Below are 16,498 nucleotides of genomic sequence, written 5' to 3' on the forward strand. Positions count from 1 at the left end.
TTTTACTTTTAGTTGTAGTTTTACTTTTTGGCCACAAAATGGCGGCCATGAGTTTGTTTACATGATGTCACTCTAAGCGTAACATATGTTTAGAGGGACGTATGGGGGACGCAACAGCCAGAAAAAGCGGAGCTTCTTAGAGAAGCTGTCGCTTTTTCTGCGGGGGAGAGGAATCAGTGATCGGGCACCATAGCCCGATTCACTGATTCGTGGGCTAACGATCCGCGGCCGGGAGCGCGCGGACGCGCACATTGCCTCCTGGGCGTAGCTAGTACGTCCAGGAGGCCAAAGTAGTTAAAGTATTCTTTGAAGCAGTAAAGTTTCCTTCGAGTTATATCTATTATTGTAGTTTATTTACATGTGAAAGATCACTATATAAGGCTTTGTAAACACACTAGATTTTTCTCAGCCAAGGTCGCTTATGCCAAGAATCTAGCATGTATAGCAGCTCCGATGTGTCCGCAAGAGATTCGGACAGACTGTTTATCTCGCCAGCCTGTTCATCTCATCTGAGCACAGGCCAAAGCTGCTGTTCTTCTTTATCTTTCCTACTTTGCTGACCACCATGCAGTTTCCTTACACCCTCACCATAGCAACAGAACATGTCACTAACATTCAGACTAGTGACATGTCTGTACAGCACTCTGCCCCGTACAATTATTGTGTCTTGGCCTCAGTATAATGATCCCTGATTATAATTTAAAAAGAAAATAAAAAGTATAAAGTACAAGTGCCATTTTTTTCTTTTAATTCCTGGTCCTTTGACCCTTTGCGGAATTCTCCTTTAAATTTTGATACGTGTTATACAGTAATTATTTGTTATACCTCAGCACAGACTTTCAGTGTTTCTATTTCCTTGTGCCTCCTCTTTCCTGTTCACTCACATTATCTTCTCATTTATGCACTAATAATGTTTTCCCCAGAAGGACGCCTTTGTTCGGAATATTTTTGTAAAGTTTTTTTTATGAGGTAACTGGGAAATATAATGTTCTGGAAATCATCCAGAATGGACGGTAAAGGGGAAAAATGATTTTCTGTTCTATAGTGGAGCCGCGTTTATGTCAGAAAATTGCTCCTCTTAGAATATTGTTTTGACACAGACTGCCCTGACCTATTCTTCTAAATTTAAAATCTCCCACAGGAAACACTGTTCAGAAATGCCAACGATATCGCGAAGCCGGAGATAAGAAACTACTATGAAAGTGTGTTTGCAGAATACAACACTTGCTTATAACAAGCGTCAGATGGCCTCCAGTGTATTTCACCAAAATGTAATTGCTATTTCAGGTTCTTTTGCAAGGCTGCAGAAGTGTGGAACTGGACTGCTGGGATGGAGATGACGGCATGCCCATTATATACCATGGACACACGCTAACAACCAAAATTCCTTTTAAAGTAAGTTTGTCATGTGACAGTACATCCTAGTGGTTAGCACTCTCGCCTTGCAGCGCTGGGTCCCCGGTTCGAATCCCAGATAAACTTTTACTCATTGCATAATTGTGTTCCTTTCATATAATTTATAGGGCATTCCTCAAGCCATCTACTTTTTTTGTTTTGTTTTCATACTTTAATTCCCTATAAAATAAACAAGCCTCGCCCACAGTTTCTTTAGAGTGCCTTGGCACTCTAAGCCTTAGTAGCAAGGGCTTATGGGAGCTCAGTCTGGGCAGGAGGAGGAGGTTACTAGCCAGAGATTTCAGAGGCAGAGGGGAGTGAAGTGTTCACAGGCTGAGGGGTGGAGATGCACAGCAGCTTGCCTGTGTGTAATGTGACAAACAGAACATGGTTGCTCTTATTGTTTCAGAGGAATGAATAATCATAAACTGTTGAAACTGTTTGCAGCTAGTTTTGCTGTGTAAACTATCTAAACTTTAATATATGATATATAGACAAGTTACTTGGTATAGTTAGTTTTTCATGTCGTTTTCATCTTGGATCCGCTTTAACCATGCCAATGTGTGGCTATAGGCTTTCGCGTTTGTTTGATTGATCCGCAGTGCAATTTGGACAGCAAAAGTATAGGCAGTGTTTCCCCGACAACTCCTCTGCGGGGAAACACCGCAGATTTGGCCTTAGTGGAAACAGTCTCTAATCCTAACAGTATTGCAAATTTAGCTAAGTTTATACATTTATTTATTGTATTTATTAAGCATCAACATATTATGTAGCGCTGAACGTTAGTGTATTTTCAGTGTGCATCAGTTTTCAGGCACAGGCAGTTCCTTACTTACAAATACCGGTAGGTTCCATGAGATTGTGTTTAACACCGTGAAAAGTGGATACATGATTTACTTTCAGACAACTCTAGATTTGGACATATAGTATAAACTGTTTTTTGTTTTTTTTTCCACATGCTTTTAAAGTGTTTGAAACAACATAACCACTTATACATTATTTGTAACATTCACCAACAAAAATATATATTTAAAAAAAGTATTGTATATTTTGCACACAAAGACAACTTTGTTTGTGTCTCTGAAACATAATTTGAGTAAGTAGGGGACTGCCTGTATTCTTTCTTTTAGATTCTCTCTAGTTATGTGGCTGTTCCTTTGGTCACTTTGCCTCTTTGATTAGTAACTGCTGTGATGAAACATTAGTCACCTAGGGCCTGATTCACACAGCTTTTCAATTAAATTATCTCACCTTATTTATTAACTCACAATTTATCTCTCCTTATCTAACTTAACTCATGGTTTAGCTCTCCTTATTTAACATAACTCATGGTTTAGCTCTCCTTATTTAATATAACTCATGGTTTAGCTCTCCTTATTTAACATAACTCATGGTTTAGCTCTCCTTATTTGACATAACTCATGGTTTAGCTTTCCTTATTTGACATAACTCATGGTTTAGCTCTCCTTATTTAACATAACTCATGGTTTAGCTTTCCTTATTTGACGTAGCTCATGGTTTAACTCTCCTTATTTGACATAACTCATGGTTTAGCTCTCCTTATCTATTTACCTCATGAATTATCTCTCCTTATTCGTTTATCTCATGCATTAGCACTCCTTACAGTTAAAGGGAATCTCCAAGCAAAATAAAAAAATGAGTTTTACTTACCTGGGGCTTCTACCAGCCCCATGCAGCCATCCTGTGCCCTCGTAGTCACTCACTGCTGCTCCGGTCCCCCGCTGGCAGCTTGCCGCCCTCGGAAGTCGGCGGGACGCATTGCTTACATTTTTACGCATTCCCGCTAGTGCGGGAACATTAACACATACATTTTGTACGTATTACTGGTTCAATGCGTAAAAATGTACGCATTGAACCACTAACGTGTAAAATTGTATCTGTTAATGTTCCTGCACTAGCGGGAATGCGTAAAAATGTACGCAATGCATCCTGCTGACCTCCGAGGTCGGCAAGCGCCAGCGGGGGACCGGAGCAGCAGTGAGTGACTACGAGGGCACAGGATGGCTGCATGGGGCTGGTAGAAGCCCCAGGTAAGTGAAACTTATTTTTTTATTTTGCTTGAACCTTCCCTTTAACCATTTAATGACAATTTAACGTATTAAAACGTCATGCTTTAGCCTATTAACGGCAACATGACGTTTTAATACGTCACGCATTGCCGCCGCCGCTCCGCACGTGTCCGCGACGCTTCCGCCGCCGTTTCCGCCGGGATCCCTTGTTAAGTGATTGGGGAAGAGTCCTCTACCCAATCGCAATGCCTGAAGTGAATGGACGTGACCTCGAACAGCGGCCACCTCCATTCATAAAACAGGAAACTGTTTAAGTTTAATAAAGTGTAAAAAAAAAAAAAAAGTGATCACTTCCTTAACGGGAGAGTGTTCACTAGCGCCATCTTGTGGCCAGAAAGTATATTACACACAAGCACAAACATACTATGTAAAATACACAATATTAATAAAATAAATACATTACACTTCCACCCCCCCCCCCCCCCCCCCCTAAAAAAACAAAACACTTGTATAAAAAAAAAAAATCACCTTAAAATCGATAAATAAATAGTTGACTGAGGGAAAATTTATTTTATTACTTAGGAGTTTTAAATTATGGCTAAAACAAAGAAAACAAAAAAAACCCAGAAAAAAACACCTATATTTTAAAATAATATATTGTCGCCATACATTGTGATAGGGACATAATTTAAACGGTTTAATAATCGGGACAACTGGGCAAATAAAAAGTGTTTGTTTTATCCAGAGGAGAATGTTTAATTTTAAAACTATAATGGCTAAAAACTGAGAAATAATGCTTTTTTTTCCATTATTTCTGTATTTTTTCCATAAAATGCATTCAGAATAAAAAGATTCTTAGCAAAATGTACTACATACAGAAATCCTAATTGGTGGCGAAAAAAACGAGGTATAGATCATTTTCTTGTGATAAGTAGTAATAAAGTTATTAGGGAATAAAAAGGAGGAGCACTGACAGGTGAAAAAAATGTACTACCCACAGAAAGCCTAATTGGTGGCGAAAAAAACGAGGTATAGATCATTTTCTTGTGATAAGTAGTAATAAAGTTATTAGGGAATAAAAAGGAGGAGCACTGACAGGTGAAAATTGCTCTGGTCCGTTAGGGTAAAAACCCTTGGGGGTGAACTGGTTAAGGTGAAAAATAAGTAACCTTTGTGAATCAAACCCTAGAGATCTATGGCTGTACTTGTTGCTGATTAGTTTCGGGATTGGTAAACTTGCAGTGTGGGAGAGGAGCAGGTAGGTAACCCTAGAGAGGATATTTTGGTCTGTATAGATTGTTACAGTTGACCATCCGTTTCTTGAATCAACAACCGTATGACCATTAACCAATGATTGTTTCTTCCAAACAATTATTTTCTTTTTTTCTGTGGAGGCACTCCATTCACTACCTCCTCCCAACTGAGATTTGTTTGCCACAAGAGGGCCTCTAAACCCTCTTTCAATAGGCTTTAAAGGGAACCTGAAGCAAAAGGGATATATCGGGGTACCCTGATATCAAATTGTGCATGTTTTTGGAGGCTCCCCATGTCCTACTCATCCCTGTAGCTGCTTGCAGAGACCATCTGGAAGGTCCTGGCTGTGCTCCTCTTTGTGCATGAGCATGGCCACTGCGCACAAACAGTTCTGCCTTACTGTACAGGCGTGCCTGTATTCGAGCAGGCACAGTACAACTCACACACCCTGGAAGTGCAGCTACGATAACATATCCCACAAGCTCTTGTCGGACATGTTTTGGAGGAGCGGGTGTGCAACAATGGTGGGGGCCAGGAGGATACGGCAAGTCTCTGCTGGATCCAGAAGCTTACATCTACCTAGATAAATATCTATTTTTCTTTTTTTGTTCCCAATCCATCGTGGGTGCACTTAGTTTAAGCCAATCGTAGTTTCTTAGAGAGACACTGAAGCGGAAAAAAAATTATGATATAATGATTGGTATGTGTAGTACAGCTAAGAACTAGAACATTAGGAGTAGAGACATAAGTCTAATATTGCTTCCAGTACAGGAAGAGTTAAAGAGACACTGAAGCAAAAAAAAAAAAAAATGATATAATGAATTAGTTGTGTAGTATGGATAATTGCTAGAACATTAGTTGCAATTCTAAATGTTTTTTTTACAGAACAGGCAATGAACTTTTGACCTGTCCTGAATTGTTCTCTGCAAAAGAAAAGACAATACAGTTAAGATAGCAGCCTTCAGAACACAGAGCTCTCTGGGACTTTGAAAGTCGCAGAGCTCAATGGCAATTTGCATAGATAACTGGAGTTTCTTAACTCCAACATTAAATGACTTATGCCTCTGCTCCTAATGCTTTATTTCTTAGCTGTACTACACATGCAAATCATTATATCAGATTTTTTTTTTTTTTACTTCAGTGTTTCCTTAAGAAACTCCGGTTGTTACCTATGCAAAAGAGCCATTGAGCTCCACGAAGTTACAGAGAGCTCTGTCTTCTGAAGCTTATTACCTCAAGTGTCAGTCATTGTATTGTTTTTTTTTTTCCTGCAGAGGATAGTACAAAAGTTCACCAGCCTGCTCTGTAAAATCATTTAGAATGCTGAGTAGTGTGTGAACTGCAAATATTAGAGAATGATGCAACATTATAAAAAAAAAAGCTGTATAACTGAAAATAAAAATGAGAATATTTTCTTTGCTACTAATGTTCTAGTTATTATCCGTATTACACAACCAATTCATTATATCATAATTTTTTTTGCTTCAGTGTCTCTTTAAGGGCTCTTTTCCAGTAGCATTTGCAAATCATAAATGCGATTTTTCACTAATTTTTTTATGCAGTTTGCGATTTTTGATATGCAATAAATTTGCATTACACAAACGCTCTCAAAATGGCTCAATTGCGCTTTGCATAAAATCGAATCTATCCACAACTCCTGTGTTAAATTAGCAACCTAGCGATTTAAAAATCGCTAATGTTTTGCGATTTTGATCAAATCACCTCTAGTGGGAAAGGGCCTTAATGATTTACTAAATCCAGAAGTTGACGTCTATAGCCAGCCTTAGTAGTGCAAACCTAGAAAACAGGAAGTAAAGCATTCTTCGCATAATAAGCAAATATGAGTAGCATTGTGTGCAGATCTTATTGCAAATCAAACACAAAACAGGGAGACACGTATCTCATTTGATCACACAAAAGAATATTAGAAAGATGATAATCTTCTGCCAGCGAGGATTTACATACCACAGAATGAGCGTGCCGCTATGTGCATTTCAGACAGACTGATCCACTTCATGGCTAAGCAACCTTTAATGATTTATAACTTGTAAGAGAAGAAAATGATTTTTAGTTTTTATTATATCATTTTGTTTCTGAAAAACTGATTTGGATGTTTTTTTTTTTTAACAGGATGTAATAGAAGCCATCGACCGCAATGCCTTCATTAACTCTGAAATGCCAGTCGTACTCTCCATAGAGAACCATTGCTCCTTACCCCAGCAGCGCAAGATGGCGGACATTTTTAAGGTGAGCAGAACAGTTCCTGTATTTGTTCTTTAAAGAAAACCCGTAACGAAAAAATCCTCCCCTGGGGGGTACTCTGAAGCCTCAATAGGATCTGGAGGCTTCCCCCTTCCTCCTCGGTCTCACGGCGGCGGCGATAAAGCTCCCCGAACAGCAGGTATGTAAATATTTACCTTCCCGGGTCCGGCACAGTATCGGCTCTCTGCTCGGAGATAGGCGGAAATAGCCGATCGCTGTCAGGCTGCTGTACTGCGCAGGCGCAAGTTGCCTGCGCAGTAGAGCGGACCCGGCGGAGATCGGCTATTTTCGCCTATCTCCTTGCGGAGAGCCGCAACGGCGCCCACGCTGAAGCCAGGAAAGGTAAATAAATCCGTGCTTGGCAAGGGAGGATTCTGGGCCACTTCCGGTGGGGCCAGCGCTGGACTGCCTGTAGCTACAGGGTAAGGGGGGAAGCCTCATTGGGACCCTGAGGCTTCCCCCTCCCGAGGTGAGTACCCCCCAGGGGAACTTTTTATTTTTTACAGATTCTCTGTAACTTGCTTTTATTTAAGAAATCATGTGGTCTGACTTTAAGTCGTGTTTTACTCCTCTAGTCGGTGTTTGGTGAAAAGTTGGTGACAAAGTTCCTGTTTGAGAGCGACTTCTCGGACGACCCCATGCTTCCGTCTCCCTGGCAATTGAGGAGAAAAGTGCTGCTGAAAAACAAGAAGCTGAAGGCACACCAGACTCCGGTGGATATTCTGAAGCAGAAGGTTAGAATGTGACTTGGTGTGTATGGCTGTTTCTCCAAGTGACGCTGATTACGCATTCAGGAAGGACATTTGGTCACCAAACTCCCACTGCAGCCCTATAGCTTTAGTGTGTGCCCAAACAGCCAAAGCTGTCATACAGTCATGTGAAAAGTGTACGCCAAATGGATTGTTTATTTTTTTCCTCCCAACAGATATTTGATCCTCTTTTTAACAATATTGATTGATTTGGGCAATAATAACAAAAATCATACACCATTTACATATTTTATTCCGTTGTGCAATGAAACATAATTGCAGATTGTGCTTGTGGAAGAAATGCGCACATACGCCAACACGCCGCCCACACATACACTTTTGGCCTAGAAAATAAGCCAAAAGCTATGACCCACCGATTGGCTGACACCCCCAGCCCCCCTCTTTCCCCATGTGGTACTATCACCACCCATGCAAAGCACGGATTTGTGGCATATGAGTGTGCTTTCACATATATAGCTACCTATCCTCATCTAGCTTGCTTCCTCTAATGTCCCATGAGGCTTCTGAACTGGCCACTGGAGCTCCAGACTCATGGTGATGTGATAGCATTGAGCAATGAAGCTTTAGCAGGGAGTTCAGAAAGCTGCATGAGAGGAAGCAAGCCGGGGTGAGGAGATGTAGCTATACATGCTTAAGCACACTCCGCAGAGCGCTCTGCATACATGGGCCTTCCACACGCACATCACCCGTGGTGTATCCCCCCCCCCCCCCCATGGATAAAGCAGTTTAAATGATTGTCAATCTACTCTTACTAGTTGTCTCCCTTTACCCTATCCTTACCCCACTTCATTTCTTTCTGCTTTCCTTGCTCCTACCTTGCATGTTGTAGGCTTCCCCTTAAAATGGCCACTCTGACTTATCATATGTTTAAAGAGAGTCTGAATCCATATTAATTTCCTTTTTTTATTGTCCACATATGTTAATTATTAACACCATAGCTGAAAAATGGGTTCAAAAGTTCACTAGCCTGCTCTGTAAAATCTTCCCTGCAGAGGGAAAAAAGATAAATTTTCTTTTAAAGCTTATTATCTCAAGTGTCTGGAAGAGTTCTCTGTGACTTTGTAAGTCGTGGAGCTCAATGGCTAATTTGCATAGATAACTGGAGTTTCTTAGCTCTTCCTTTACTGGAAACAATATTAGACTTGTGTCTCTGCTGCTAATGCTTTTTTTCTTAGGTGTACTACACATACAAATCATTATATCATAATTTGTTTTCGCTTCAGTGTCTCTTCAAGCAATACCAGTTGCCTAACTATCCTGCTGATCCTCTGTCTCTCATACTTTTAGCCACAGACCCTGAATAAGCATATGTAGATCCAGTGTTTCGGACATTATTGTCAGATCTGACAAAATTATCTGCATGCTTGTTTCTGGTGCGATTCAGACACTATTGTAGCCAAATAGAACAGGCAACTGTTGTATTACTTAAAATTAAATAAATAAATTGGGCAACCTCCATATACCTCTCACTTCAGTTGTCCTTTAAGTTTGTTCATACTTTTTTTTTTCCCATATAAGGTAATGGCATATCCGCTAATGTTTTTGATGATTGATTAATTGCAGTGTTCATTTTTAATTAACCCTTATTTTTATAGACTGAAGTTAAACTATGGATATGGCCACATCTGTAAAGAAAGAAATGCATGGAGTGTGCTTTGTTTTAACATAACTTTACATATTTTTAATGTGATGTGAATGTATTTTGGGCTTTTGTCCATTGCTGAATATGATGTCTGCCATGTGATGGACAAGTTGTTGGATTGAGTTTTACATTATCGGACAATAAATGATCATAGAACAGCATCCTTCATCTCTATAAGCCTTACTGGTAAAAAGAAAACCCCTGTGACCCCTTTTCTGTACAGTATGGAAAATTGTCGCCCTCATTACTGTCCTCTATTTCCCTGTAGGCTCATCAGCTCGCCAGTATGCAGGCACAGGCCAGCAACGGTAGCCAGGTGCTGCCCACCAGCGCCAACAATGAGGAGGAAGACGATGAGGAAGATGATTACGATTATGACTATGAATCCCTCTCGGATGGTATGGAGCTTTATTTACATATAAATGCTCATTTCCCAGCAATCTGCTTAAATTGTGTCTCCAAAGAAAACAATATGAGTTCTTCATGAGTCCATCTTTCACCATTTATATAGTTTTTTGTTTGTTTTATATATATATATCAGTAGCTATATAGGCAATGTATAGATCTATATGTCAACAAAATGTTGTTTCATGATCACTTTGCATAACCGTTTCTCAATGACCATTGTAGAGACAAGCTGTTTGGCAGCCTATCCGGTTCTATAGAGGGCAGGAGGGAGTCTGCTTCTGCTCACAGTGGGAACCATGACGATGGTCCGCCAAGTGTTGTTTATCTGGGTGAATCACTAAAAAGTTGGCTGCCAACCTTTGGACAAAACTGTACTCATGGTAGATTATCACCAACAATGATCACAAACTGTTGTTTCGGGTCCTGAAAATCTTACGTGACATAGCTTAAAGCGGGATTAAAAATCATATTGAAACTAAATAAGGGCTCTTAAAAATACATATTATACATTTTACAGTCAAAATAAAGCATGATTTCAGCCTGCCTTATACCCATTTGATTACCAGGACTGCTACTACCCTAAACCAAGAACCAACCGCTGCGCATTATGGGGCAGATTTCTTTCTATTCCTGCTGCCTGAGATGCCGGAGAGTCACGCAGCTTCCTCTGTTAGTTTTAATTTATGATCTGCATCTGCCTCTATCTCTTGCATCAATCGGACAAACTTTCTGATTGATGCAAGAGACAAAGGCAGCTGCAGATCATAAAACTCAGGGAGGAAGCCACGGGCATCTTTGGGGCTGCAGGAAAAGAAAATGCCCCAAAAATGCTCAGGGGTTCATTCCTGGCATAGGCACTAGCAGTGCTGGTAATCAAATAGATATAAGGCAGGCTAAAATCATGCTTTATTTAGACTGTAAAACAGATTACCGGTATACCGGTATATATTTTCAAGGTACATTTTTTTTTTTTTAATATAATTCTTATTAGTTTAATACCTCTATAATATGTGCTAGCATATTGATATTCTATGTATAGAGGTAAGAAGAGACATTAAACTAATTTGACTGTCAGTTGGATGCTTGTAAAGATACCCCCCATTTCCAGTGTCCCGTTAAAGGACAACTGTAGCGAGAGGTCTGTGTAGGCTGCCAAATTTATTTCCTGTTAAACAATACCAGTTGCCTGGCTTTCCTGCTGATCTATTTGGCTGCAGTCGTTTTTGAATAACACCAATATCAAGCATGCATCTAATCTTGTCAGATCTGACAATAATGTCAGAAACGCCTGATCTGTTTCATGCTTGTTCAGGGTCTACAGCTAAATGTATTAGAGGTAGAGGATGAGCAGGACAGCCAGGCAACTGGTATTGCTTAAAAGGAAATAAATATGGCAGCTTCCGCATACCTCTTGCTACAGTTGTCCTTTAGGTGTTGGGAACATACTTTCGGCGGAACCAAATATTTTTGTCCATATACTGCCTCTCGTTCCTCTTCTATTGGACGGTTCATGCCCCTTGGCCAAGCCAAAACGTGCATGAATGGGCCACTAACTGGCAGCAAATGTCAAATGAAATGAGTACGAACAATCGTTTTAGTCGACAAATGGCTTGCGTCTGTACAGGTGAAACTCAGAAAATAGAATATCGTTCAAAAGTCCATTTATTTCAGTAATTTAACTTAAAAGGTGAAACTAATATATGAAATGGGAGCCCTTCGTAGGTGTTTTGGATAAATTAGCTGATTAGAGTTTGACACTTTGAGCCTAGAATATTAAACATTTTCCCAATATTCTAATGGTCCGAGAGTTTGATTTTGGGCTTTTCATAAGCCGTACGCCATAATCCTCAAAATTATAACCAACAAATTTTTGAAACCTCTTGCTTTGCATGTAACAGGTCTAGTTCATATATTAGTAATTTTAAAATGAATTACTGAAATAAATGGACTTTTGCATGATATTCTAATTTTTCGAGTCTCCCATGTATGTTCCTTTACTCAGTCATTGCTATATTGCTCCTGTGTTTGTTTCCTTTAAATGAAATTAAATGGCTAATGTGTTATTTATAATTATGTGTGATGACTGAATAAGAATTAGGTTTTCCTAATCCCTTTAGTAGTGATAGTCGCACCTGATTTCTGGATCTGCAGCTGACTTTTAGAGAGAACAAGACAAACACATTATACCTTTCAGTACTAATAAACTAATGACACTGCATGAGCCACAGCTCCTATTCCCTCATCGTAGTTCAGAATCATTGTTCTGTAAATGTACATCTGTAACCGATAACCGCTTTTAAACATGATGTTTTCTTAATTCTGTCAATTACTGAATCATAATGACTTGTGTTGCCTATTTATTCAACGTTTCCTTTTTCTGATTCCTTGTTTGACTCTTTTCCTGTAGCCGATGTCCTTAATGCTTCCCCTGCGCCTAACAGTCAGGAAGGTAAAAGCCATTTGGATGGATGTTCTAACTGCATGGATTTGTACAGCTCATCTCCTGTTAATTAGGCTGTCTGTTCACAGAAAGGCACCCTGAGCCATGTGTCTACGCTACATGTGTAAAGCAACATTTATTTGTTAGGCTGTAGCACCTTTTTCACGTGTTTTGCTTCACACTGCAGCTTGGAAAATGTAGTATCTTCTACCTCCCTCCACCACAGGGAGGATGCACCCTTGCCTAGAGTGTGTATATGCAGAGTGTGCAGCACTAAACTGGGGAACAGATTTTGCACCTTGGAATACTAATAATTGCACAGATAGTGTTTCCCCAATCCATCTTTAGGGAGCACTAACAGTGGATGTTTTACAGCTGTGACCACGTAATTGTGAATGGCAGTTAAAACTGTTTGCTTGTGCAGTTCTGTGGATGTTATTAATGCTCCTATGATGTTCTTCCTAAATGTAAAAGGAATGCAGCTAGTTTGTATTCAGTTGTGCAAATGGTGTAAGTGATGACATTTGCTACTTTAGTGCGATTTCACTTGTGTTTGTTATCTTGGACTTGCCTGTAGGCATGCTCTTCCGAGTAACTACCTTCTCGTAGCTACTCGGAATCGAAAAGTTAAGTACAGCACCTGTGGGGGAGGGTGAGAGAGGGTTAACTTACTCATGCTGCCGTCTGATCGAAAGCGTTCCAGTCACGTCTCACATTGCGTTCCAAGTTGAGTTCCACATCACTACCACGCTTCCTCCTTCCGGGTTGAAGGAGGAAGTGTGGTAGTGACTGGAACGCGACTTGGAGTGCATCGTTGGACGCGACTGGAGCGCTTTTGAACAGACGGCAGCATGGGTAAGTTAACCTTCCCTCACCCGCCCCCACAGGTGCTGTAATTAACTTTTATCGATTCCAAGTAGCTATGAGTAGGTAGCTACTCAGAAGAGCATTACTACTTACCTGTTGTGATTAAGTGGTGTAAAAGTATAAGCAAAAAGGGAGTCCACTCCACTGGTAGATGATGTAAGTCCAATCATTAATTGAAAACTATTCTGGACAGACATATCGGCTCACGCGTATCGGAGCTACATTCGCTCCTTAGTCATAGTGTAAGAGTATCATGGTTTTCTGGGCTTTTAGTTTTTTTTTTATTGTGTCTTTCTGTTGTGTTTACTTATGTTTGTGGCTGAATTGCAGTTGAAGCTTTTGGTGCCTAATGCATGGGAACGATGTAGACATATGTTAGTGAACCATCGACTGAAAAGTCTTTGTTGTCAAATGTTGGATATGCAACTATTGTTTTACAGGCCAACACTAATCATTAACCATTAATCCATTTTTATTTTTTATTTTTTTTGCAGAATTTTAGCAAAAATAATGAATAGCCATTGGGACTGTTTGACGTAATAACCCATTAAGCCCAACATTTGGGCTTCAGAGCTTGCTATGTAGTCCTTGGTGGGATTTCTCTAATATCGTGTCCACATTTCAGTTTGCTATATGCAACTCTTTGGCATAATCTTATCTAGAGCTTTCATAAAGCTCTTTTTGTTGATACATATCACTCAAAGGCCAAAATAGAATTGCAATTTAGGTCACTGGAAAGGATAGTGTGACATTGTTTCAGACACCTTTTGCCAGTGTGTACAGGTGGCAAACAGTGTCTGTTGGCTTTTGGTATACACCATCTCTGCAGCTCACTTCCACCCATCCTCCTTTTTCTTCTGTCTATGGAGCAGAAAATACTGATTGGCAAATAGCCAAACAGCTTATTTGTACCGCCAAATAGTAAAAAGGAGGTAAGTTTTCTTTTTATTATTTATTGGTTACTACTGTACGAGAATTATGGGGCGCCTCCTCCACCCTACTTTACTAATTCAGCAGCTCCCTATTACACTGGGGGGCGGTCTGTTTTGAGTTTTTAAACTTTTTAAGTTTTTCTTTAAACTTTTTACAATATTTTTGGCAGAACGACCCATCCAGCTGAAGGACCCAAGAGCCCGAGTGAGGACCGTTTTTCCTCACTGGCTATTACACTGTGATTGAGAGTGGTGCAACCCACGTTTGTCAGTTTCATTCTACAGACTTAATGTACTTATTTAAGAAGTTATCTTAACCTACTTCACCAGCCCTGGGCAAACTACGACCCAGCAGGACGAACCAGCATATTACACGCTGGCTGCCAACGTGTAACACTCTTGCACATCCCAACATCATGTAATGTAACGCCATTAAGACGCGATGCTTGACGGCGATCAGGTGAGTTTTAAGTCTCCCCAGTTACCGCCCGCTCGCGACTCTGCAGGAAGGGAGGGGGGGGGGGGTTAGAGTTTTAGGAATGCGGTCCAGGCCGCTCAAAGTTTGCCCAGCCCTGTACTACACCATAAGGGGCTCTTGGTGTGTCTCTGTGCTTTTTCCTATCTCCTCTGGAAGGTCCCTGAAACCCCCAGAACCCAACATCTGTTTGTACTGGGAATGGCCTTCCAAAACGAACACACTTGCAGTAATGGTAAAATAAATAAATACACTATAATAAAATTTAGACAAGATAAAGCTAGTGAAATGAAACTATAACTACAACTTGGTACTACCATGGAAAAGGGAACCAAATAGTTTTAGTCCCAGTGGTAGCTGCAAAGGTAGGTTTAGACATAACATATCTTATTTTGTTTGAAAATTCCTAGATCTAATGATTGATATTTGATGTCCTTACAGTCCGAACACTATGCTTTGCTCTAAAAACATGGTATGGAGGGGCTCAAGACAACAGTTAAGGGGTTAAAAGTTGCCAAAATTTCATCCATGGGTCAGTTAAAAAATAGAACTAATGTGGTTCAGCCTAAAATATAGGGACCACATTTGTTAAATCATAAAGATGAATCGTTTTAGGATGTGCTCAAGAAGATCTGCGCTCTCTATAAGTAATTAAAAAATCACCAGATACATTGTGAGTTTGTTCCTATTGGTATCTCTGATTTGTGTCTTCATAATATTTTGGGGGTATACAAGTGGGAAAAAGAGTCGCCACTGTAAGACCATAAATATATAATGAAACGTTAAGTGTTGGCTTACTTTTCTGTAGAATAAATGGACAGTTGGCCAATAGAAGAAACTAAGTTTAATATACATGATTCTTATTTGAAATTTTGTTTCCCCATTAACCTACTGCTCATTTATTTTACATATACTGTAGGTAAGCTAACACTTGCCATTCCTTTTAAACACATTTTTATTTTTAATATTTTGGGGGCCCTCTTTCACCCACTAACCACACCCCTCGTCATAAAATTTCTCCTGGAGAGTGACCACATTAAGTTAGGAGGACTCCTAAATAGGGACAGGATTTGCCCAAATGCGTGTTGGGTGGTTGCTGGTAGTCACTTGGGTTTGTGAGTACCTTCTCTCCTACCATTACCTGGTATTGCTTTTCACACAGTAGATCATCCCCTACTCCTCCAGTCCCTCCAGTCCATGGGCATTCACGATCTCGCCCTGTCCTGGCTTTCATCCTACCTCTCCAACCGCTCCTTCACGACCGCCTTCAATGAGTCCTCGTCCACCCCCAACCACCTCTCGGTGGGAGTCCCCCAAGGTTTGGTCCTTGGCCCCCTACTGTTCACCCTATACACATCCTCCATTGGCAAGGTTATCTCCTCCATGGGTTTTAACTATCATCTGTATGCAGATGACACCCAGATCTACCTCCACGCCCCTGACATATCCACCACTACCATGGACAAGGTCTCCTCCTGCCTATCAGCCATCTCCTCCTGGATGTCCGCTAGGTTCCTGAAACTAAATCTAGACAAAACGGAATTTATGATCTTCCCACCCCGGCCATCCACGAACCTCCCAGATGTGCATGTCACTGTTAACCACACTACCATTCGCCCTACCTCTCAAGCCCGCTGTCTGGGTGTCACCCTGGACTCCGCACTCTCCTTCACTCCCCACATCCAAAACCTCACAAAGTCCTACAACTTCCACCTTCGCAACATCTGTATGATTCGCCCTTTCCTGACCTCTGCCACCACCAAACTCCTCATCCATGCCCTCATAATTTCCCGCCTTGACTACTGCAATGCCCTGCTGTCTTGTCTCCCTATGACCCGAACAGCCCCACTGCAGTCCATCATGAATGCGGCAGCCAGAATTATCCACTGCTCCCATCGCTCCACCACGGCGGATCCCCTCCTTGAATCCCTCCACTGACTTCCTATCCAGTCCAGAATCAGATTCAAGATACTGTGTCTGACCTACAAATCTGTCCACAAAACCTGTCCAACCTACATTTCCG

General features: G+C 40.8%; 1 protein-coding gene across 1 annotated transcript in view; it reads left to right on the forward strand.

The window, feature by feature from the left end:
- PLCE1 (phospholipase C epsilon 1) overlaps positions 1-16,498 on the forward strand; it is a 465,913-nt gene that overhangs the window by 370,583 nt on the left and 78,832 nt on the right. Inside the window, 4 exon segments of the mRNA XM_068255587.1 lie at positions 1,288-1,395; positions 6,810-6,926; positions 7,517-7,675; positions 9,622-9,751. Of these exon segments, the coding sequence (XP_068111688.1) occupies positions 1,288-1,395; positions 6,810-6,926; positions 7,517-7,675; positions 9,622-9,751 (514 nt within the window).

This window comes from Hyperolius riggenbachi, chromosome 10 (genome assembly GCF_040937935.1).
Source record: "Hyperolius riggenbachi isolate aHypRig1 chromosome 10, aHypRig1.pri, whole genome shotgun sequence".
Taxonomy (NCBI): domain Eukaryota; kingdom Metazoa; phylum Chordata; class Amphibia; order Anura; family Hyperoliidae; genus Hyperolius; species Hyperolius riggenbachi.